Source organism: Hemicordylus capensis, chromosome 2, assembly GCF_027244095.1.
Source record: "Hemicordylus capensis ecotype Gifberg chromosome 2, rHemCap1.1.pri, whole genome shotgun sequence".
Lineage (NCBI taxonomy): Eukaryota > Metazoa > Chordata > Lepidosauria > Squamata > Cordylidae > Hemicordylus > Hemicordylus capensis.
In genome coordinates this window covers 353124418-353149182 of record NC_069658.1, presented here as the reverse complement: position 1 = coordinate 353149182, position 24765 = coordinate 353124418, and the positions used below count along the sequence as shown (strand labels likewise).

Here is a 24765-nt window from a genome sequence, read left to right as displayed (position 1 = left end):
CAACTGGGAACAGTGCTGCAAGGAACGAGCATTTACATGATCAGTGCCACCTCAGCTGACCCCATATGTTATCATGGGAGTAAGCACTGATTGTGCAGTCACTCATTCCCTTCCAGTCTGCCTCACAAGTCTGCAACAGCCCCAATGCGCTGCACAGTATCACTGACACTGTACTACTGTGCATCATTTCAGCCACCATGTCCGGTTTGGAAGTGAGTTCATATCTTTTCAGTACCTGCATGTTGACCACAAAAGGCTATATCTGCTCTGTGAGTAAAGGCAATTTGTTCTTTCACGCTTCAGTCTGTGGCAGGCTGTCTTCGCCACTTCTGCTGCACACAGTTTGTTTGTTCTAAATATATATACCTGTCTTGCCATAAAACATGCTTGAGGTGGCTGAGTGTGAAGAAATGCTCAAGAAGGCAAGCAGCGAATATCTCACTTCATACAGTCCAGCTGAAGTTAAAGGGCTTCCCCACACATTTAATTCAGTTTAAAACTTCTGCTCAGCTTCCAGCATCTTTTGTGTCCTCTGACTTCAGGCATTTTTGTTTTACATGAGACAAAATAGTCATTCCTCATTTCTGCCATAGCCAAATAGTATTTAGCCTCCTTTCCTTGATATACAGCGTTCTCTTGCTAGATATCTAGCATACCTAGGAATAGTTGGACCTAATTTGCTAGGGATGTGGAAGTCCTATGTAATTATATCAGTAAGGAGATTGCTGATTTGAGGGCTAGACCAAGCAGTTTTTCAATAATATCCCAAATTGAACCCTTTCTACTAGTATTGCCTAGACAGAACTTTGCCCACCTGATAATTATTAATCACACTATCCTTTGCATTACTAATGTTACCAGTTGTTTTAGAAATGTGTATTATTATTTTTTTTAAAATATTACTAGAGACCTGCCCAAATCTTCTACAGAAAGATCCTGCAGCTACAGGCAGTGTTTAGGCCTCCAATTTTTTTCACAGCAGTAACTTTTTATAGTTTATTGCACAATTGGTTTCAGAATGATTATTTGTTGTAGCTCTTTGTGTTTGACCTCAGTAATTTCTTTTGTTTTGTTGATGGATTATGGCTGACTGAATCAAGGCATAGGGGGCACGAATGGAAAACCTTTCCTGTCCATATGGAAAATTAATACTCTTTGTTTTTCTTACCTTTTAGTTTTGGCTTCTTTTTGCAAGGGTCAGTAGGTCCCCCAGTGGTAGCAATCAGAATGCGATCTTTTTGTCAGTGAATGTGTGCTGGAGCAGTTTGAAGAACTGACATGTTAATGTCATTATTTAAATTCTATTAATGTGGCCAGAGCTGCTATGGTAGTAGGAAGATGGATTAGAAGGCAGTATTTTCCTTAACTTTGTTCAGTCCTGCATTTGGGACCAGCATGTGAAAGGGGCTATAGTTCAATGATATATCATGTGATTCATGGAGAAGATCCTAAATTCAGTCCATGAAAGCTGCTGCCCGGGATGGACCCATTTAGAAGGCAATTTCCCTATGTGCACACTATAATGCAAAAGCCAAGGCACTCATTCCACCCCCCATCTGACTGGCATGGTCAATATGTTCTAGAGCAGTGTTTCTCAACCACCGGTCCCTGGCCCGCTGCCGGTCCCCGAAGGCTTGAGTGCCGGTCCCTGACTGGGAGTCAACCCCCCCCCCCCGCCCCAAACTGAAATCAAGGCACTCACTTCCTCAATTTTTGCACATGGCACGGAAGAGGAAGAGTATCACGGAGGCATGGGACCCTTCTTGTGCCTTGCCTCCATGTGCTGCTGAGATCTTCCTACATCTATCTTATTCCCTATCTTTACAGCTTCAAACTGTATACGGTGCGGGGGCATGGAGGAAAAAGTATGGCAGTGGGTGCCACTTGAAGGGCTGCTGGTTCTTGCATGCTCATTATTTGCAGCCAAAGGTTGGTTGATTGAAACCCAGCTGCCTGTTGTGGTCGAGGTGCCTTGAGAGGGAACGCTGTTTCCCTCTTGCATCAGTGGGGCTTGCTTGTATGTTGTTTTCATTGGCCCCATGTAGCTTTTGAATTTTTCTAATGGCCCGACAAACCCTCTCCACTGAGTAATCAGAAGCACCTCCACCCCCACCCCACACATACTGAAGACATACTGGAAACAAATTTGTTCACCCAGGCTTTTAGATTCAGGGGTTCTCAACCTTGGGTACCCAGACGTTGGTGGACTTCTACTCCCATAATCCCCAGCCATAATGGCCAAATGCCATTGTTGTTGGGGGTTATGGGAGTTTAACTGAGGGACCCAAGGTTAAGAACCCCTAATATTCCATGTTTGCAAAAGATTCCAAATTTAATTATTTTAATGCTTATATTATTTTCATTCTAAACTGCCCAGAGATGCATGTTTGGAGCAGTATAGAAGTCTGATAGATAGATAGATAGATAGATAGATAGATAGATAGATAGATAGATAGATAGATAGACTTGAAACCCCTTTACTAACTGCTGGTCCGGGAAACTGCGCATGAAGAATGTAGCGGTCCTTGAAACTCTGCACGAAGAATTTAGCGGTCCTTGACTCCAAAAAGTTTGAGAAACACTGTTCTAGAGGGCAGCACCTACTTTTCTGTACTTGTGTCAGGACTGTTTAGCAGAAGTGTATGTTAAGTTAAACATATTTATAAAAGGATGTCATGAAAGGGATGTCGTGGGGTGGATTGGCCTCATCTTTTGGGATTAACTACATGCAACTACATAGCAGTGAAGATGATTGAGAATGCAAAAGTGTCACTTTGCCATTCTTGCAGACACTGCGCCCCAGCCCCCCGTCCTCTCAGTGATGATCAGACTGACTGTTGTGGGATTTTGGCATAATCTCTGCTATATATACAAATGAGCCAGCAGCATCAAAACAAAAAATCTCTCTCTCTCTCAAACGCTCCTTTCCTTCCCATCCCACCCACCCCCTCTCTGTAACGTAAGAACAACCCTGCTGGTTCAGGCCCAAGGCCCATCTAGTCCAGTATCCTGTTTCACATAGTGCCACTGGAAGCCTACAGGCAGGAGTTGAGGGCATGCCCTCTTTCCTGCTGTTACTCCCCTGCACCTGATATGCTGCAACTGCCTTTGAGGCTGGAGGTGGCCTATAGCCCTCTGACTAGTAGCCGTTGATAGACCTCTCCTCGATGGAGTTATCCAAACACCTCTTAAAGCCATCCAGCTTGTTGGCTGTCACCACATCCTGTGGCAGAGAATTCCACAAGTTGATTATGCGTTGTGTGAAAAAAAATACTTCCTTTTGTTGGTACTAAATTTCCTGGCAATCAATTTCATGGGATGACCCCTGGTTCTAGTGTTATGTGAGAGGGAGAAGAATTTCTCTCATGTCCCATGACTGCTAAGTTTTCTCGAGTCTTTGATAAAGAACTTTGTTGAAAGCTTTTTGGAAGTCTGGATATACTATGTCAACTGGATCACCTTGATTCACACACTTGTTGACAGTCTCCAAGAACTCCAAAAGGTTTGTGAGGCAAGATTTACCTTTGCAGAAGCCATGCTGGTTCTCTCTCAGCAGGGTCTGTTCTTCTGTGTGCTTTACAATTTTATCCTTGAGGATGCTTTCCATCATTTTGCCTGGGACGGAAATTAAGCTAACTGGCCTGTAATTTCCCGGATCACCCCTGGATCCCTTTTTGAAAATCGGTGTTACATTTGCTACTTTCCAGTCCTCCGGTACAGAGCCCGATTGCAGGGATAAGTTACATATTTTAGCAAGGAGGTCGGCAATTTCACATTTATGTTTAGGTTTTATACTGGCTTAAACATTGCTGTGCACGTGCTCTCTCTTGTTCTCTCTCCCAGCACTGGTGCACTGGAGCTCCCGGCAGAAGTCACTCTCCTTGCTTTCCCATTGCACAAGGAAGCCTGTAGGGAGCTGTGGAAGGGGGGAGGCAGAAGGGAAGGCAAGCTGCTGGTGAGCCATTTCCGAGCTAAAAACATCCACCTTGGGAGTATAGATCCAGCCTCCACCACCTCCGGCTGTTTTTTCCACTCTGACAGAGTGGAGAAAGCTGATGAAGGTGGTGGGAGCAGGGGAGAGCACACAGACATCCCTGCAAGCCTGAGCCTCTCGGAGCAGCTGGCAGCTACTCTCTAGGCTCCAGGAGCCTCCAATTGCAAGAAAACCAGCAGGAGGCTCCTTGAGCCCAGGAAGCGGCTGCCAGCCACTCCGAGAGGAGGCACAGGCTTTCAGCAGGCTCTTGCTGAGGCCGGAGTGGGAGAATCAGCTCTTTGGTTTGCACAAGAAAGCAGATTTCCCTACTCTGGCCACAGCAAGTGCTAACGCAGTGGCGGTAGGGGAGAAAGACTGCCGGCATTTTAAGCAGCCATTGGAGCGCAGCATGAAACTGTGCGGCTGCTGGAATCCTCTGTGCAAGGGGCTGGACTTTTGTGAGCAGGCGTGCAGCTGTGTATCTTAGAGGGAATGGTGAGCCCTTTGTGCCTCGCAAAAATATGTCCCTGAGGGTGTCTCAACCCTTCTCCTTGCACGCATGAGCTGTTATTTGGTGTGTGTATTGCTAGTCAGGACATCAGCCACTGCCACTGAATTCCTTTACTGTGAAAGTAAAAAAGGGCAACATGGAGGGCAGTTTCTGCCAGCATCCCCCTTGAAAAAAGAGAGAAGGGCACTCTGGTCTGTAAGATATTAACTTCAGGGTGGCCAGTTATCACACATTCTTCTTGTGAGGCATATGGGCTACACATTTTGATAAGCTTCCTGAGGAAGCAATACGAATTCAAGACCCTGAAGCTTACCAGCCAGCATAAGGAATGTAAAGCAACAGCAAGGGCAGTTGAATTGGTCCTTATGAAATATCATGTACTATACTGGATAATCAGAATTGTTCAGCCACTGCATTGGAATGAGTGGTTCTCTGAAGTCTGCTTTAGTGAAAGTACCTCCTTCCCATAATGTAGAATTGCCCAGACAGAAGCAAGGGGGAAACCTGTTCCGAACCTAGGCTATACATGATGTTCTGACTATCTGCTCTGTGGCCACAACACTCGGTCTTATTTCCCCTGCTGGATTCCCTAGGATGTTCTGGGCTCCATTCTCTCATAGACTCTAGAAGGAAGCTAAGCAGGAAAAAAACACTTGCCATACTTTTTGCTTTGTGCCCTTTATTATTAACAGGGCAGGAGTGCAGGTGCCATGACTGCTGTACAAGATCCAGAACCTTCCTGCATTTGGGCTTGCATCTATGCCCTCCCAAATGTGTGAATGTATGGTACCTCTTCTGAGTTATAGGTAAGGAACTTGGATTTACCCCAGATCTTAGAGACAGTTAATGAATAGGGCTGTGTAATGCATCATCTATTTGATTCGGGGAGCTGACCTGGTGCTCTTGCTTAAATTCGGGGCTGAAGCTTCTCTCTCCTTGTCCACTCCCTTGATTCTTGAATTACTTACTGAGGTCGACACAGAAGACCAGGGGGGTGCTGGTATTGCTGCAGCTCCAGAAATACTGCATTTCCCAAGAACCCTTGCACCTTTCCCAGGGCTGCAGGGGGGAAAGAAAATAAGTCTTCTGGGAGATATTTTCAAACTGAAGCCATGGAAGATGCTGCTTCCATGCTTCATAAGCTTGAGACCAGGCGGAACAGGTTTGTGCTAGTGCTGTGTTAGGATGCTGCCTACAGTTTTAGGATCACATGTCCTGTTAGTAGAAACTGTCTCATTCCACCTCAGGTATGTGGACTTGTTGTGTTCCTGGATCATCTAACAGTTAACTTTTAAAACTCTCTTGCAGCGATGGCAGTGTAAGCCAGTCACAGGATGACAGTATTGTGGGAACAAGACAATGCAGACACAGTTTGGCAATCATGCCCATTCCTGGTACACTTTCATCCAGCAGTCCTGATCTCTTGCAGCCTACAACCAGCATGTTAGATTTTTCTAACCCTTCAGGTAAAAGAGCTTCTATTTTTCCATTCTGTTTCTTATAAAATCTCCTATCTTACCTGAAGCAACTTCTGTCAATACTATTTCCCTTTGGGTGTTTAAGAACGATCTCAAAATCCATCTATTAGAGAGGCTTTAAAAATCTTTTAATGATAAATTGATGGACTTCTTATTTTTATTTTTTTAATGTGTTTTTAATTGAGTTTGTTTTAATTGATTTTATTTTATGCTGTATTTTATTGTGTTAAATTTTAGATTACTCTTGCTGGAGGGGCGGGATATAAACATTTTAAATAATCACAGTAACAACAACAACAATGATAATGATTTTTTAAAAAAAACAGAATCAGTATGAACTGCTTACATTTCACAGTATAATATTAGTGATTTAAAAGCTGGTGTTGACAACTTAAAATGTAGTAGATAATCATGTCCAAAAGTTTAATGTAGCTGCCATGAATCTGATACACACCCAAAGATCTGGATTTGCTAGTAGTACTTCCTTTCCCCTGCTCTTTCACTCCCCATTGTCAAGGTATTTCACAGCTCAAAGAAAAGAATAAGAAGTCTCCATATTTAGAGCTTTTTGTGCTTATCAGAGACCCAGTAATGTGACCAGGGAGGCAAGCACATTTATTTAGACTCATGGTTTCATAATAGTATATGCAGTCTAAAGAGTTTGAAGGAAATGGAAACATTTTGGGGATATTTCTATCCCAAATATCTGTAACAAATTAGCAATCAATGTAATTAAAGCACTTAATTACAACACCATGCTAGAGGTTCATATATGGCATCTTCTCAAACTGTGGGATGCATTCATAGACTCCCACTAGGTGGGAGATGCCTAGAGGTCCCTGAGTTATCGTTGTCCTCCACAACAGAAGGGAGACTAATGGATTGGAGCAGGTGGCACTATCTCTATCCAGTGCCAGCTAAGCCTGCTGTTTTCTGGCTTAGGCAGGCAAACTTGGAGGCCTGTAAATAGAACAAACCACTCAGCCATTGTGGCTGAGGCTGATAATGATGGTCATTCTGTTCCAACAGCATCTGGGGACCCAGGTTTGAGAGTCCATGCCTTAAGGCACAAGCAGCAACCATTGTTGGGTAATAGCTTTATCCTCTACCCCCAGCCTTTGTTTTTCCTCAAAATCCAGTGAAGCATTTTTTGAACACAACTTCGTTTCAGCTCCTCAACACTGTCTTATATCCCTCAGTCTGTTTCTCCATCCAAGACTTACAGATCATACTGAACAACTGCAGTGATTTCAGTCTGAACATTCCTGGTATTTCTGAAGTTTAGAAGGAGAATGTAGTGAAAAGGTTAAACTGTATATACAGAGCGCTTGCCTATGGTATAGATAGTGAGGAGAGAGATTTGAAAAATAAATTTACATAGTGAAATGGAAGTGAAGTGAGGTGGGGGGCGGAATCTGGAGTGGACTTTTTGTATAGAAGGGAATGGGCCTAGCCCAAGCTGTACAGAATGATGACAGGAGAACTAGAGGTGTTCAGACCTATATGGGAGCCACACATAACATAGACTCTTGAATCCCTTCCCCTAGTGCTTTTCCTCTAAAGGGATAGGCTGCAATTGCTCTATGGTGAGGAAGACACCGTCTGCACATGCCTTTCTTTACTGGTACATTGTATATTCCTAGATTTAGGCCTGGTAAACCAAGGCTAAAACTGAGCCAAGGAACGGGGGATAAGCTTTAGTGGAGAGCATGACTGTGCAATTAGGGAAGGTAGTTGTTTGTTTGTTTTATTAACCCTGGCTGGAAGGAATCGGAGGAGAAGATAGAGGAGTGGACTTGATATTGAGGAGATCCGCTGTCTTTCAGCTATACAGCTCTTGCTCAGTTGTGAGGAGTAAGGCATGCTGCAGAGGCTTTATTGTATACCACAGCAAGTATAGATAGTTTATTCATTAGTGATAAATGGAAATTCTTAACATCCATAGCATCATCCTGGAAAGTGAAGGAAATTTAGAAGTGGTGCTTAAGTCAAAGCCGCTTGAGAGGGAGACCCGCATTTCTAGAGAGGTGATCCAGTAGACAAAGAGTTGCTCTTGAATGTGAAGTCCAAACTAGACATTCACGGGACTGCATTTTAAAGGGATGTACTTCCAATGGAAGTGTCCCTCTTTTTTTTTTTTTTGCAAAGAATAACTGCAGAGCTTGGGGGTAGGATTCTGATCAGGACTTACATAGGAAAATGGAAGACTATGTTAATGAATGTTTCTCTCTACTGACTGTATGCTACAAAGCCATGTGTAAGCTCTGTCCTGATCAGGTGATATAGCAGTATCTTGTCTGAAATGGCCCTTGTATGAATAACTGTACATGCATACAGATCTGTACATGCAGAGTGTACTTGCATTGAATGTTATGTGTAAATAGGACTTTAATGACCAGCTTAACATTAATGTGTAGTTTAGCCCTGAGAGATCTGGACTCTTATTCAACATCTGTCATGGAACTAATACATGATGTGGTCTTGCTGCCTATCACTTTTTCTTGACCTCAGTTCATCGTGGAGAATAATAATGTCTCAAAATTCTTGGGAAGACACAGATAATTATGTTTGTAAAGTATCTTGAAAATTAAAAGTGCTATGTACATTTCTTAACAGAAAAACTCATCTGAGTGTGCCCAGGAAAAAAGTGTACTTAATCTAATGGCACTTCTCTATTAGAAAAGAGAGAAATTTTCTGAAATTAATTAGGTCTCTCTGAGGCACCCATCAAAAACATCCTTGATAATTATTTGTTTACAGCTAGCCAAGTTCCTTTGCTTTCATGACTGCTATGGAGACTATTCTATAATTTTACTCCTCTAATGGTTTGCAACCACCTTGTGCACTCCCATCTAAACTCATTAATCACACTGTCTGTCTATTCTTGTCCCATGATCACCTCTCATCTTAAGCACCCCTTTCCCTTTTCTGTATTAAACCCCTGACATATTTGTAATGTGCCATCACATTTTCTCGCATAAGATAAACCAGGCCTAGGCCCAAGTCTCTTAGAAACAAAACACGAAAAATGTGTGGTGTTCTATATCCTATTTCCATGTTTAGCTTAATTAGGCATTCCTTACACTACTTTGGGCATAGGTTTATGTTTATGTAACAGTTTGTATAGCAGCTTCAATTTACACTTGGTGCAGATTCCTTTTCAATTATTTTAGCTGTACTTTGATAATAGATGTTCTAAGGATCCAGGGTTTTTTCAGTGAACAATTTTTTAATAAGAGGAAAATCAAATTTGCTTGTTCTCAGATCCTCAAATACATAGCTTTTGATTTATGGTGTCTCTGTAATATCAGGATCCTGACTTTGTTCCCCCTTTTTTTCATCCTGCAGCGGTTGGTTTTTACTGTAAGTATCACAATCACTGGCAACTTGATGTTCTTTATCTTTCTTGTATTATGTTTTAAGACAATTTTGGGATATTTAAAAAGTAGATGATGCCACTAAATAAAAGGTGATTTAGTTTGGTCTATGACCATAATGATATTGATTGATAGGTTGATTGTTAGGTTTTAGAATTATAACCTGTTTTATTTGCTTCTGGTTTTCAGTATATACATTTAAGTGAGTCAATAGTTCTTTATTTGTTCTATGTGCATTAGTTTATATATTCAGAGAGGTGGCAAAATAACTGAGAACAATTTTTGCGCCTTTGAGGGTCAGAGACTCCTGTTGACTCCTGTTCCTAAAGTTTATCATAAATATGACACATCCCAATAAAATATAAACTCTTGGTTATCAGTCACATTTCTTTCTTTCTTTTTTTAAGCATCTTTGCAGGAAAATGTTCTAGGCAAGGTATGGTGCAAATGTAAATGCAGGAAACAAGACCTCGTGGCTCACTCAGATCAGAGTAGAGATGCAAATATGTGGCCATAATTGTATAAAAGATGGATGCTTGTTGATTCTGGAAGTCCTCCATTTGTGTCCATGTGGCCCTTATTACTGATGCTCATTCTAGCTGTGCTTGTTAGAAACCACTATATTGGGATATGCACAGGACAGGAGGTAGCTGTCCAAATCTTTGATGCTTAATGTTAACACATCATATATATGTTCTTTCTGTCTCTTGAACATTGATACATTCAGGGTTTTTAAACTTGTAAATGTAAGGTCCCATCTGTGTTGAAAACAAATTAGTTTTAAAAGGCTTAACTGTGAAAGATTTAAGTCATTCTTCAAGTAATTTTGAAAGATAGCTTTTATCTTTTCAGAGCCTTCTGAGAACTTTATACTTTCTCTTCCCAAAACTATAATTTTCAAAGTTGGAACGGAGAGGCTATAGCAGTTAAACCAGTCTGTCTACATCCCTTTCCTTATTTTTTTTTCAAGAGAGGTTTCAGAACTGGATATGCTACAGTAAGGTAGTTTTAGGAGGGAGAAAGGACCACAAAGTAATTGAAGAGATCAGATATATTGCTTGGTTCTTGATTCTTCTTGATCTATTTCTTTGCAAATGAATGAGAGGACTAGAATTAATTTTCAGGGTTGATCTTTTTGTAACATACACTTGTATGACAAGTGTTGGGGGTTAATGATCTGTGTTAACTCAGGGCTGATTGAGACATGGTAGCAAAGTATGCGATAGAATCCTTTCCTGGACAATAGAGTTTCAGATTATACAGGTGAAACTCGGAAAATTAGAATATCGTGCAAAAGTCCATTAATTTCAGTAATGCAAATTAAAAGGTGAAACTGATATATGAGACAGACGCATTACATGCAAAGCGAGATAAGTCAAGTCTTAATTTGTTATAATTGTGATGATCATGGCGTACAGCTCATGAAAACCCCAAATCCACAATCTCAGAAAATTAGAATATTACATGGAACCAAGAAGACAAGGATTGAAGAATAGAACAACATCGGACCTCTGAAAAGTATACAGTGTACTGTGCTTGATTGGCCAGCAAACTCGCCTGACCTGACCCCACAGAGAATCTATGGGGCATTGCCAAGAGATGAGAGACATGAGACCAAACAATGCAGAATTGCTGAAGGCCGCTAATGAAGCATCCTGGTCTTCCATAATACCTCATCAGTGCCACAGGCTGATAGCATCCATGCCACGCCGCATTGAAGCAGTAATTGCTGCAAAAGGGGCCCAAACCAAGTACTGAATACATATGCATGCTTATACTTTTCAGAGGTCCGATATTGTTCTATTCTTCAATCCTTGTCTTCTTGGTTCCATGTAATATTCTAATTTTCTGAGATTGTGGATTTGGGGTTTTCATGAGCTGTATGCCATGATCATCACAATTATAACAAATTAAGGCTTGACTTATCTCGCTTTGCATGTAATGCATCTGTCTCATATATCAGTTTCACCTTTTAATTTGCATTACTGAAATTAATGGACTTTTGCACGATATTCTAATTTTCCGAGTTTCACCTGTACTGGGAGATCCCATGTCAGTGTTGGTCCATGTGATTAAAAAAGTGCTAGCTTTTTACAAGCAGGGAAGTTTTTTAAATCAATCGAGATCCAAACATGTAATTTTCCTGCAGATTTGAAATTTTCCTGCAGTTTGAAATGCAGATTTCAAGTCTGGGAAGGTCTGAACCATGTACTTTGCCTGCACTTCTGAATCAGCTCTGTCTAGGAATTTTTCTGAGGTGGAATCATGTCAGACTCCCTATTATATTGTTCTGAAAAGACCATTTTGTACAGCTGGCCATTTATTTGGTTCCAGCAGGATAATTTATAAGGAGAAAATAAGCATGTGGTCATTTTAAATTTGTATAGTACTGAGCTGTATCAATTGACATTTTCCAAACCAGGAAAAAAATGTATATAGCAATAGTGCTTAACAAAGAGGGAATTGTCCACAAGAAAAATGAATCAATAAACTAAACCTGAAGCATAGAGCCTCATTGATTTATGAAACACTTATTTCTTGACATAATCTGCATCAATCACCAAGTGCAGTTATTTTCTGAATTATGGTAGCATTATGTAACATTGAAAGTTCAAACAAAGAATTACCTATTTAGTCAGTGGCCACAAAAAGAATCAAAACCTTGAGGAGAACGGTCTTGTGCCTACAGAAATACGAAAAAACTAAAAGAAGTTACATTTAGTGAATTGAAGTTCCATTGCTTCAGCTGAGCAGCCTGTGCTTACATGAAACATTTTATTGTGATCCTTTTTTTCTCTCTTTAAAGGACAGAAAATTACATGCATTGTTTGTAAAACAAAAACATTCAACACTATTTTATTCAGTCAAGGGAAATAACTTGCGTTTTCAAATGTTTTGTTTTAAACTCAGACATTCCAGATCAGGTTATAAGAGTTTTCAAAGCTGACCAACAAAGTTGTTACATTATCATCAGTAAAGACACTACAGCAAAAGAAGTTGTAAGCCATGCAGTGCATGAATTCAATTTGACAGGAGCTCCAGACACCTACTCTCTCTGTGAGGTTTCTGTGAGTCCTGAAGGAGTGATCAAGCAAAGAAGGCTTCCTGATCAGTTCTCAAAGTTAGCAGACAGAATTCAGCTCAATGGGAGGTAATTATTTATTTTCATTTTAAAATAGAGAAATTTAGATATGAGAAATGTGGAATCAGTTCAGATGCTAAGCAAAGTCCCTTGTTGTCCCCAATGTGATTAAGTATCTAAAACAAACATAAGAATTCAAACATGTTACTATACAGATGCATTAAATGAATAATGAACTGTTGCAACCATTAGTAAAGATGGTGAAGTTTTGTTGACAGTGAAGCATATTGTTTTATACAGATAATTTATATAAAACTGGTTATTGATGATGAAAACATCTAATGTTAGAGGTAATGATTGCATTGCATAATGTTAATGATTGCATTGTTTAAGTATACCTGAACCAGAATCTGGTTTATTGTTCTCAGTTATGTTGTCACCTCTTTGAATGTCATAGAAGGCATTTAATATTTTTCTTCCTCTATATTTTTAGATATTATCTGAAAAATAACATGGAAACAGAGACTTTATGCTCAGATGAAGATGCTCAAGAATTGCTCAGAGAGAGCCAGATTTCTCTTTTACAACTAAGTACCATTGAGGTGGCTACTCAGCTATCCATGAGAGACTTTGAATTATTTCGGAACATTGAGCCTACCGAATATATCGATGACCTGTATAAGCTTGAGTCTAAAACGGGAAATGCTCACCTAAAACAGTTTGAGGATGTTATTAATCAAGAGACATTTTGGGTTGCTACAGAAATTTTATCAGAGTCAAACCAGCTCAAAAGGATGAAGATCATAAAACATTTTATTAAAATTGCTCTCCACTGTCGAGAGTGCAAGAACTTCAATTCTATGTTTGCTGTTATAAGGTAGAACATACTTTTTAACAGATATAGAGCAGAAGAAAACTAGGGTTGCAAAATGCATTTCAAATTGCAATGCAAAACTTGTGTGTGCACTCTGCCCTAGGGAACAATGGGGAAAAGTCAAAATACTCCATTGTTCCCCATGGGTAGCTCCTAGGGATACCAAAGTGGGCTGTGTGGTGGGGCATGATGGGTGCTACCAGTTGTTTTGATGAAACGTTTTGGCCATTTGCATTTTGTTTTGAGCTTGAAACAAAATGCAAAATCCGTTTTGTGCACATCCCTACTAATCAGGTGTTTTGCCCATGGAAAGCGGCCATTTCCCTCAACCCATGGAAACCTTCACTTCAAATAAGCACTGTTTGGTGTTTGCTCACATGCTAAACATTTCTATAAAACGAATCCCTATGATTTTCTTGCTAGCATAAAATGGCTGTGAATCGTGCTTGTTCCCCTCCTATCTCTCTTCTGGAGTGTGGATTCTTACACTTATTTTAACTGCTATTAAGCATTATGCCAGCAGTTAGGTTAGCTGCACTTAAAGCAAATCAGAGTTTCTGCTTAACTTAGGATCCTGTGTTAAACCTACCCTGGTTAGCCTTAATTTTGTTGCTACTTCTTCAGGTCTTAATGCAGTTAAGATGAGTGACAGGAATTTGTGCTCCAGAATAGAAAGGACAGTGCAGGAAAGCATGCAATCTCACAGCCTACTCCGAATTGCTTAACCAAATGGTTAAGTAAGATCTGCTGTGAAACTGGAAGTGCCCCAGGGCCAGGGACCCATTGAGCAGCTTTAAGGGATGCAGGGGCTCCAGACTGAGGAGAAATTAATAAACCTCCCCCCCACCCCCACAGAACACACAAGTAAAACGGCCATCCCTAGGAGGATGCAGGGCTGGGGCGAGCAGCACTCCCCCTGAGCCACACTTTACCAACACGTTGCTCCTGCAGTAGTGCTGTGGCTGTCCCTCCCCCACCCCCCCGTCATCCTCCTGGGATCAGGGCTGCCTGCGGCGGGGGGGGGGAGCGAGGATGGGCCAAGCTGGCCAGAGCCCTGTGGAAGAGAAGAAGTGCAGCAGTTGCCCTGGCTGCCCTTCTGCACCTCCTGCTGGGGGCAAGCCTCCTCAGCGGAGACTGGGCAGCTGCTGCAGCTAGAGTGAGAGGCACAGGAGCCACAATTGCTGCCCAGGCCCCATTGTCTGTCTCCCCCCAACTATCCGCCAGACCATCCAGTGAGGGTGGCGGAAGTGCGTTGTTTCTTTGAACTGTGCAACTCTTTGCCTTGCTGGACACCTGGCGGCAGCTTCTGTTAAGCCTATGTGGAGGCTCGCTGAGTGGTAGAGGCAGGGCAGCCTTCCTGCAGAATGCAAGGTGAGCCTCTGCCGCTTTGCAGATGCTGGTTCCAGGTGCCCAACAGGGCAGAGAGCAGTGCAATTAAAAGAAACCTTGTACTGCCTCCACTCCTGCCCAGCATGGTTGGTGGGTGGGGGAGAGAAACAGCGGAGCCTGCAGGAGCTCAGGGCAATTGCCCAGGTTGCCCAGCCCAAAGGATGGCACTGAAGCGAAGTAGTTATAACATGTAAAGCTAATCAGAAAGCCATTCAAATATTTCAGTACTTAATAAATGCTGTTGTTAATATGTGGTGATGGGGAAATTATCTCTTGCAGTGGTCTTAATCTGGCACCAGTAGCTCGACTCAGAGGTACATGGGAGAAGTTACCAAGCAAATATGAAAAGCACCTTAGAGACCTTCAAGATCTCTTTGACCCATCTAGAAACATGGCAAAGTATCGCAACATCCTTAGCAGTCAGAGCATGCAGCCGCCAATTATTCCACTCTTCCCTGTTGTCAAGAAAGATATTACATTTCTGCATGAAGGTAACTCCAGACATAGAGAAGTAATGAGCCAATTTATTGAATCACAACTTAATACTCCATTGGTTTATGCCAAGGAAGTTGAGATTTGCTGCCAAAGAGAAGCAACCTTACACTATGCATGTTTCCTGTGATTAAGACAAAGCACTGTACACTGTTGTGCACATAACTGAAGAGTTACATTTGAAATAGATGCTTAATATTAAGAGTTAGATGATATACCTTAATATTTTTAAATATTAGGGCTCACTGATTAGATCTGCATGTCAATATTTAAATAAAATGAATAGTACTGAAGAAAAAAAACTTATTTTTAAGTTTTCATGATGTATGCAGTCAGCATTTTAGAAGTGGTGTTTCCGTCATTATGAGAGTGCCTCTTCTGGGATTACTGTCTTCTGATTTGTAACTACAGGAGAACCTCCATGTTCAAAAGGGTTCCGTTCTCCGCTACTACCATGAATACGGAAACCACTAATACAGAGACATTGGGCCAATGCAAATGTGAGGTTTAGGTTCCTGGAGGTCGGGAAAATGGCCCCAAAAAGGGTTAAATGGGGTGGTCTGCTGTGCTTCATGGGTCCCCAGCAGTGCCCCTGAATAGTAGAGCATTGGCTGAAAATTGCTGGTTTTTCCTGTGTGTGTGTGTGTGTGTGTGTGTGTGTGTGTTTTGTTATATTTTTTAAAGGAGCCATTTTAAGGCTCCTGATCTCAGCCAGAAATGATCTCCAACATCAGATACATGTTAGCCTTTTTTTTAGCCACCACCCCCTCCACCCCCTGCATATGCTGAGGTTGGGGTTTTCAATTATCTGACTGCGGATACGCAAAACCATGGATACTGAGTCCGCGATTAACAAGATTCTCCTGTAATTGTAGTAAAGTAATTAAAGCTTTAAAAAAAAATCAGGTGCCCAGTTCATAGAGAATACCATTTTTAATAGATTAAATCTAATAGGTCTGGCTATTCTTTACTGTCCTGTTTAAACTGTGCTTAATCTTTAAAACATTTGTATTTATATATGTAGTAAAGTACTGAGTGGTATTTAAAAGGGAGATGGTATAAAGTACTAGGAAAGAAACAGGGTCCAGAAGGCTATCTTTTCTTCAGATGTTAATTGAGCAAAAAACCCACAATGTGGCCTCAAGCAAACTTTCAGTCCCCTTGGTGATATGGGAATAATTAGACTGGCCTACCATTTCAGTATTATTTGTATCTGTTATGTAGTTGTTCTTTCACATTTTAGCAGTATACAAATATTGTAGTATTACAATATCACAGTTATGATCAAACCAGAGTTGCTTCCATGTTCAGTAGCTAATCCTTAGAATGCAACCATTTTTCCATATGTTACTTTAAACCACTATCATCCTGCATGGAATTCTAGCTATAACAAATGCTTTTCACAAGTTCTGTCCTATGGATCTAAAGCTACTGACAGTCTTTAATAGGGAAGCCAATGCCACCCATTTCTCTCATATATTAGGCAACTTCATGAGAGTTAAATGGCACCATGCTCAACTTCTCTTAACTGTCCTGCCTCTCCTATTGGCAAATAACACCGATAGCCTCCATCAACAAGATGCCAACAGAATCTATGCTCCTGGAGCTCAATCAAAGAAACCGTACTCTGTTGAGCGTAACCATAGCTACTTTAAACACGATGTGAAAGCTGTTGGATAACTGGATATATTAACTTGAATCAGATGGTCTCAAAACACTGAGACATTCAGTGGAAGAAGGTTGAGAGAATTAGTCATGTGTCTTAATGAAATACGCATCCCATTTCTACATAAGCTATTACTTCTGCGACCACTTTCTCTTTGTATGTGTGTTCTACAAACTTTCTAATGGCATCTGTCTCCTGACTGTCTATTAGTCTTGCTGTGTATTGTACTGGCTATATGTGTATTGTACTGGCTATATGTTGAAGAGATCAATATGTTGATCTCTTCAACATAACTGGCTAGAGTGTTGGATATATATTGAAGAGATCAACTCCTCACCTTGATATGAAGCTCACTGGAAGACTGTGGGCCAGTTACTCTTTCTCAATTTAACCTACCTCACAAGCGTTGTGAGGATAAAGCAGGGTAACTGGTATCCATTTATACCACCCTGAGCTTAATGGAAGATGGAGACCAATGTAGAATTTATTTATTTATTAAGAGATTTAATATACCGCCCAATCCACAGACTCAGAGTGGTGTACAAAACAAGAAAAGCATCTGAGATTTTTTTAAAACCCAAAATGTTAAAGGGCAAACATCTGGCAGAAAAGAAATGTCTTCAATAAGGTTTCAGAGGTTGAAAGGGAGGAGGCAGACCGAATCTGGGATGGCGGGGGAGAGTTCCAGAGAGTCCAGAAAACGCCCTTCCACAGGCCCTACTACCATGGACCTCTCTAAGACCAGGGACCGAAGAAAGGGTAACCTGAGAAGATCTCACAGGACAGGAAAGGACTGGCCGGGAGATCCAGTCTCCAGAAATCTCATTCTCTTTCAGTGAACAGAATGTTTAGTACTTCATAACAAAATCTATTGTCTTCAGCTGGTGGATTGGAACCCACAGGTGCAATGTATACTGAATCAGTGGCGGCATCAACATTTTAAAAAACAAATATGTGTGTGAGAAAGAAAAGAGGTGAGAGGGACTATCCTCAAATGCAAAAGAGAGCAGTTGTTTTATTGTTGACAACTGTGCAGAAGGAGGAAATCCAGAAGGTGCAATTTTGTGCCTTCCTGAGAAGTTATGTGTGCCAAGATAAGTGTGGGTCTATATTGTTGGGTTACATGTGGTCTTTGGACCCAAATGTGTGGGAAAACAATGGTGAGAATATATTCTTTGTTCCCTAAATTAAGAGGTGGAACCAGTTTTAAAAAACGAATAACCTTGTTGCTATCAGTTCCATAACCCTTCTATTGTAGGAAAACCAAAGAGTACAGCCCAGTTGTAACATTTCCTTCCTGCTGACAGCTGTCACTATAAAAACAATTGAGAGAGGTAAAGGATAACATTTCTACTGTGCTTTGACTGGCATCTGTTCTTTGCTTAGTGTCTTTTTGTGGCTTTGAATGATACTTAAATTCAAGACCTTTGACATCCAATGACAAATTGTGATATATGAGATAAATAACCTGTCAGCCTCAGAAGTGTACTGAATACTGCTAAAATTGTCTGTTTTTTGTACATACATTAATTGAACAGGAAATGATTCAAAGGTGGATGGCTTGGTAAATTTTGAGAAACTCAGAATGATTGCCAAAGAAATTCGTCAAGTTATCAGGATGACCTCTGCTAACATGGATCCTGCTGTAATGTTCAGACAAAGGTATGGTATTATAAAATGAAAATAGGGTTGATTATTTTATTTTTGTAAATCGAGCATTTGTGTGTGCGTGTGTACTTTCACGTGTATATTTCATCTCAGTTTCATTGTTTGTTAACATGGGAAAGTGAATGTGATGTCTTATTGAAGCCAGTGCTTAAGGTCTAAACACTTTTATAGTAAATAGTATTTATGGGATGTGGGGGTTCTCTTTAAAAGTTAACACTCCGTATATTTCAATATATGAAGTTTTAACTTAGGACTCCTTACCACAGCAGGAAAAACCCAAGCATATCTAGGTTAAAGCATTAGACACCTAAGCATCATTTTTGACCTCAAAAGTATAATCCAGCACTTCTCAAATTGGAATTGTCATGTTTAAATTCACTTGTAAAAAGAACCACGTCAGGCTGCAACAGATAAGTAATTTGCATTGTCCTTTGGATAAATTCAAACCATCTATAAAACGGGGCAAGCACTGCTGAGAGAGGAAGAGATTTTAGAAAAATGCCACCTGCAAATTTTACAGGACCCTCCCATGCAGTATTTGAAATGCCCAGTCTTCTCGTTGTGTGTTCTTTTTGTATTCATTATGTATTATAACAAGTTTTGTGTCACTGTTGAGAAGTGTTTTTGCCTGAATGATATTTTCATTTCTCTTCTTTCCTGTCTACATCCTTTTCCTTTCTGACTTTCAACTGTGATTTTTCCCCCTTTGCTTTTCTTTTTAAATACATGCTTCATTGTATATGGCTCTTGCTTACAGGAAGAAGAGGTGGAGGAGTTTGGGGTAAGTGTAGAGATTAATGCAACTAAGACTTTTAAAAAAGGTTATGCAAATCTTAACATGCTGCATCCTCGTTAGTGCATGCATCTGAAAAACAGCATGCATTCTATTAACCCTGCAACAGTTGCTTTTAACTATTCTCAGACTTAAAGGAAAATGGGCACAGGATGATGACAGGGATACTAATTAGGGATGTGTGAATTGATTTGGGTACAAATTGATTTGTACCCAAATCTAGCTGATTTGGGCTTGAATTTGGAGACAGAACAAATCACTTCTGTTGTCCATTGGCTAGATTTGGGTCGAAATTGAATTGTGCCAGATTCAATTCAAATTGAATCGAGATTCCAATTCCTCCTATCATTTCCCCCAGATTCCCAGCTTTCATTTTTTTTAAAGTGCTCTTTATTTCTTTCATGTTTTTTAAAAAGGCACCCTTGTAGAAGTGGAGTTATGGAGCAAAATGTGTGGTCACTGTTTTTCAAGTTTTTTGATTTTTTGGTGTATAATAAGTTTTCCTCATAATAAATCCCTATTAGGATTCATTACACACCTTCATTCATTTAACTGTCTTTTGGATAGTGCCAACTGTCATGTGCCAACGATACCCTCTCCCATCCACAAGGCAGTGGCGTACTAAGTTTATATTCTAGGAATTTTTTTCAAGTGTTTAGACTCTTTGGTGTCTAATGACCTTTCCTCATAATGAATCCCTATGAGGATTCATTGCAAACCAAAGAGTCTAAACACCTCAAAAATTCCTAAAACATAAATTGAGTACGCAGTGGCTTGCGAGTTGGGGGTAGTTGGCACATGGGATGCCACTAATTTCCCACCCCAACCTGCAAAACAGGGGGGTCAATATGAACAGAAAAAATGAAGGTGTGTAATGAAGACATCAAAGAATCTAAAAACTTCAAAAATTCCTAAAAAATAAACTGAGTACACCAGTGTGTATGGTGTGTGTGTGGGGGGGGGGGTTGTAGTTTACACATGGCAGTTGGCACTGTCCAATGACAGTCAAAATGAACAGAAGAAGTGAAGGTGTGCAATGAATCCTCATAGGGATTCATTATGAGGAAAGGTTATTATACACCAAAGAATCCAAACACTTGAAAAATAGTGGCCACACATTTTGATACATAACTCCACTTCTACAAAAGCTAGAGCTTAGCTTTTTTAAAAAAATGGAAGCTGGGGATCCATGTTAAGGTTAAGATAGGGTGACTTGGAATCCCTATTATTTCCTATGTTGGAAATATACAAAATGAGCAAAAACTAAAATAAAATCATTAAAAATCAACCAAGTGCCTCACTGCCTTGAAATTTGGGTGATAGGTGGCACCCATGGAGACCTACCCACTACCCAAACATGGTGCCCCTAGGACCTTTATAAGTGGTATGAATAAATCCAAATCAAATCTGGGGTGATTCGGGGGGGCAGATTCGGACACAAAACATATCAGGGGTGATTCTATTTGGGCACAAATCAAATTAAAAAATCGATTCGTGCATATCTCTAATTCTAACCTTAAAATCTGAATCTGAATGGCATTTGTATTAAGACTAAAACTTGGAGGTCATCCTCATAAATACCTAAATGATGTGTATCTATTTTAAAGCCACTTAAAATATTTAAATATTCATATAAACATAAATGAATATTTACATTTAAATGCATTTTGTTGTCAGCCAACTTTTTCTGAGTATACACTACATTCACAAAAAGCTACTGATGAGTATTTATCCCTCTATCTACCTCCCTGCCCTACCCCAATTGTGGAGGAATTCCATGATTCCCAGCAGTGGAGTTCTTTGGGAAATCCCACCACATGGTTGAAATCCACTGCCTGGAACTAAAATAAGATAAGGGAGAGCTTGTGCATGTGTAGGCTCCTAGAAGGCACTAGGTGCTGTTGCCAGCTGATAGAGGCAATTGGCTAGTGTCTGGAGCCTTTGTGTAGTCACATGGCCTCTCTAAATAGTCTTATCACAGAGGACCCAATTGTCACCACTCAAATTTCAGCCTATTCAGAAGCAGTGCATGCTGAATATAACACAGTGAACATCAGCCCTAGGGACGTCTGTGTGGGCTCAGCTTTGACCAATCCAGCCTTTGCCACTTTGGAGGCAGAGCTTCCTAAACTTGCAGGAATTTCAGCAAGTCTTCCACAATTCCTCTTCAGAATCCTTGTGTGAATCCACTTTGAACCTATTTCCTATTTTGATTAAATACAGCTATGACTTTACAAATACCTACTTGTTGAATGCACAGTTCACATTGAAGGTTTGCTTATTTATGAATGTGTATTGATTTGGTCCAGAAGTTTGTCATGCAGAATAATGGTTCAATGTTGGTTTTGCATGACTTCTCTGAGCCTCAAGAGTGCACCCTCTTCTCTGCGCTGACTGTGCACAAGTCAGAAGAATTCTATTTCTGACTGTGGTTAGGAACAAACCAAGATTGCTTGTGAAGTCTAAATTGTCCCATCTGAGTTTACTAAAATTTAACCAAACTGTTTGAAATAAACTGACATCTGAAACTTACTTCAAACCTTGAGTTTAGATCTCTGTTTCTTTCAAGATGTTTGGTCAGAATAAACCAAGATTGGTTGTGATGCCTAAACTGAAAGTGTTGGTTTGTTTCTAACCACAGTCAGAAGTAGAATTCTTCAAACATGCATATGGTAAGAGAAGTGTTGCACAGAACCAAGATTTAAATATGGTTCTGTGTGATGTATGAACCAGCCTAGTAAGTCTTCCACCTATTGTCAACAGACTGCCTCTAATAGTGGGACAAAATTGCACGTGGAGAGGCTCAAAACACTTTTTTCTCCCCATTAAGGTGAATTCTGAGAGCCTTTGTTTTAGAAAGATCCTGTTTTTATCTTGCTGTAATTTGTTGGAAATGTTACTCATCCCTGACTGCATGTTAATTGTAGAACATGAGATTTCAGCCCCTGCCCTTAACCCCACCACCGCCAAACACCGGTCATGATGGTTTCAGTTGCCTCAGTCCAGAATTCTGCATGTATTAATTTATGATGCTTTTTGTTCATGCAGGAGGTTTCATTTTAATTTTAATCAAGGGAATCAATCTGGTCACACCAAGGAATGCACACGTTCATTGTGCCTACTGCTAAAACCTGTAGAGAAGTTGTTCAAAGCAGGGAAATTTTGTGTGCATGCATGTGCACATTGGAGCTCTTCTACCTAGTTGGTTTCACTGGATCAGAGTGGCTGAACATGTGTGTGTTTCAGATATACGTAATATATTCATGCTGTCTTAATAGCATTATATATTACCATGTATAATACTGAAAGGGAGAGACTTGGCAGTTATTGCTGTAACACCAAAGCCAGATCGTTTTAAGGAGATATGGAATCTGCAGAGCACTTAAATTGAAATTGTTTCACTTTTAATAGCTTATGTTCCGCCCTTTTTAGTAAATGTACAGAAATCGATTTGGATTTTCAGTGTTAAGACAGGGCGGGGGGAGGCAGAGAGGGGATAGTTGTTCTAGACTTCCCAAGTTCAGAAAACCATGAAGGATATAAGCTCTTTTCTTTTTTAAATATAACGTTTATTTTTTTAAAACTCTTGAAAAAATTAAAGGAACATGAGTTAACCCCAAGCTCAGTTTTATTAAAAGTATATCTAGAGTTTTCAGTTGGCAAATGTTACAAAATTGTATCATGAATATATAACATTTCATAAACCCAAAGCCACCAGCTGGGTTGCTTTATAATCTTGAATGCTATCAGTTACAAAACTTGTCTTTCCATCTTGTGGTTTGTGAAGCTATGAACCTTTCCCATGCTAAATCTGCCTTTGTGAAACATTGTGAGCCTGTTGCTGCTTTGATTTCAATAAATTTAGAGCAATCAGTCTTCATAATGTTGTCAGTTTGTTGTACTGTTTTTCTATGTTTGTGTATGTGTTTTTCTCAAATTCCTTTCAAAATCTTGCTGCATCTTTTGTAATGTGTATATCACTTGGTCTTTGGCTGTGTCCTTCATTGGCATATTCCGCAGAGGGTTGTATTTGTACTATAGTTTAAAAATCAGCTTCACAGAAATATGTAAACAACTGTTTAAAAGAATATGTTGTTCCTTTTGATGCTTTAGCTATTTTCTTATCAAATGACAGTTAGGGTTTTTTTTTGTTCTAATAGAATGTGCAAGTATATCAGAATAAAAGTATACAGCAAGGCAATGCAAAGAGCTTCTCAAAGCACATAGGAGACTTATGTGCTCATTGGCATAACTAATGGTACCTGTTCAAAATGAGAGATACACTCAACGCTATGAGAAACAAAATGATTGTAAGGTTTCTCATAATCTGCAACAAACATGCAGATAACTGGCTTTGAATATACATGGCATCTAGTTCTTCTTAGAAAAAATCACAATTAGCAAGGTCCTTCCTTGTCTGATCTGCTAGCTATTGTTAAGATGAGGACTTCGTCATCTCTAGGGTAAAACCAGATAACACCAAAAAGAGGAGGGCCTCGAAGGAAGCCCAAAAGAAAAATACATGCCCACATATATGTGACAGTCTCTATATTATAAAAGAATGAGGATGTTCAATGTGCAACCTGACAAATATATAAAAGTAAAACACAAACCACTGACAATCAAAACAGTAGCCAAAGTCCAGGGCTTCCACAGCCCCTGGGGCCCCCCAAATCCTCTTTAGTCTGTCTCGGCTGCTTTGGTCGCCCAGTGAAGCATAATTATGCTTAATTTGTAAGGGAGGGGGGTCCTCCGAAGGCCTTTAGGTCCAGGCTCCAAAATTACCTAGGTTCACCTCTGAGTAGCAATAAGATATTTTGCAACCTCTGGCCTTCTGCATCTTGATATCTACTCTCTTCCCCATTCTCTTTTCAGAATCTTCTTGCTTTACTTACTCAGTCATTATTCCCTTCCCTGCCCAACTGCAACACAGAACAAGACACACATGAAACTGCTACCCTCTCCCATTCTTTTCTATAAGGATCTCTGAAAATGTAACTCTGAAGTTTAATTATTCCTCCTTTGATTTGAAGGCAGAACCCTGGAATAAAAACATCCAGCAGTGTGCCTGGATCTTTCACCCACAAATCTCTTGATCACAGCCAGCATGCTTGCTCCCAGTCAGAAATGGAGTAGTGAATTAGAGCAGCTCCTGGGAAAGTCTTAAATTAATCTCTTTGGCAGACTCCCCTTTGTTTTTTATTGAACACACTGCAGTCTCCTGACAAATAGAAAAGGACAGTTTCCAGTGGTGTCATTCCAGCTTTGCTCATGAGTATATTAAAAACAGCTCTGAGAGCTGCTCTTATGCAGGGTATTCTTATCAGGAAAAAATCAACACAGTGAGATCTCATACATAAGAGATGCGTGAGACTCGGTTGTGTATGATACTCTTTTTCTCTTATTAAAGTATGTGTTCCTCCAATTTCTCAAGTATTCGGAAAGCTCATTGAGATAATAGT

At 40.3% G+C, this 24765-nt stretch overlaps 1 protein-coding gene across 11 annotated transcripts in view; it reads left to right on the top strand.

The window, feature by feature from the left end:
• Positions 1-24765, top strand: part of RAPGEF6 (Rap guanine nucleotide exchange factor 6) — a 244713-nt gene that overhangs the window by 174554 nt on the left and 45394 nt on the right. For 7 of the 11 annotated variants that reach the window (XM_053300758.1, XM_053300760.1, XM_053300759.1 and 4 more), the window contains 7 exons: positions 5793-5950; positions 9311-9325; positions 12250-12490; positions 12915-13298; positions 14964-15175; positions 18381-18504; positions 19268-19291. In XM_053300758.1, coding sequence (XP_053156733.1) covers positions 5793-5950; positions 9311-9325; positions 12250-12490; positions 12915-13298; positions 14964-15175; positions 18381-18504; positions 19268-19291 — 1158 coding nt within the window. The remainder of the gene's footprint in view (positions 1-5792; positions 5951-9310; positions 9326-12249; positions 12491-12914; positions 13299-14963; positions 15176-18380; positions 18505-19267; positions 19292-24765) is intronic. The other 4 variants (XM_053300756.1, XM_053300762.1, XM_053300752.1 and 1 more) reach the window with 3 other exon arrangements.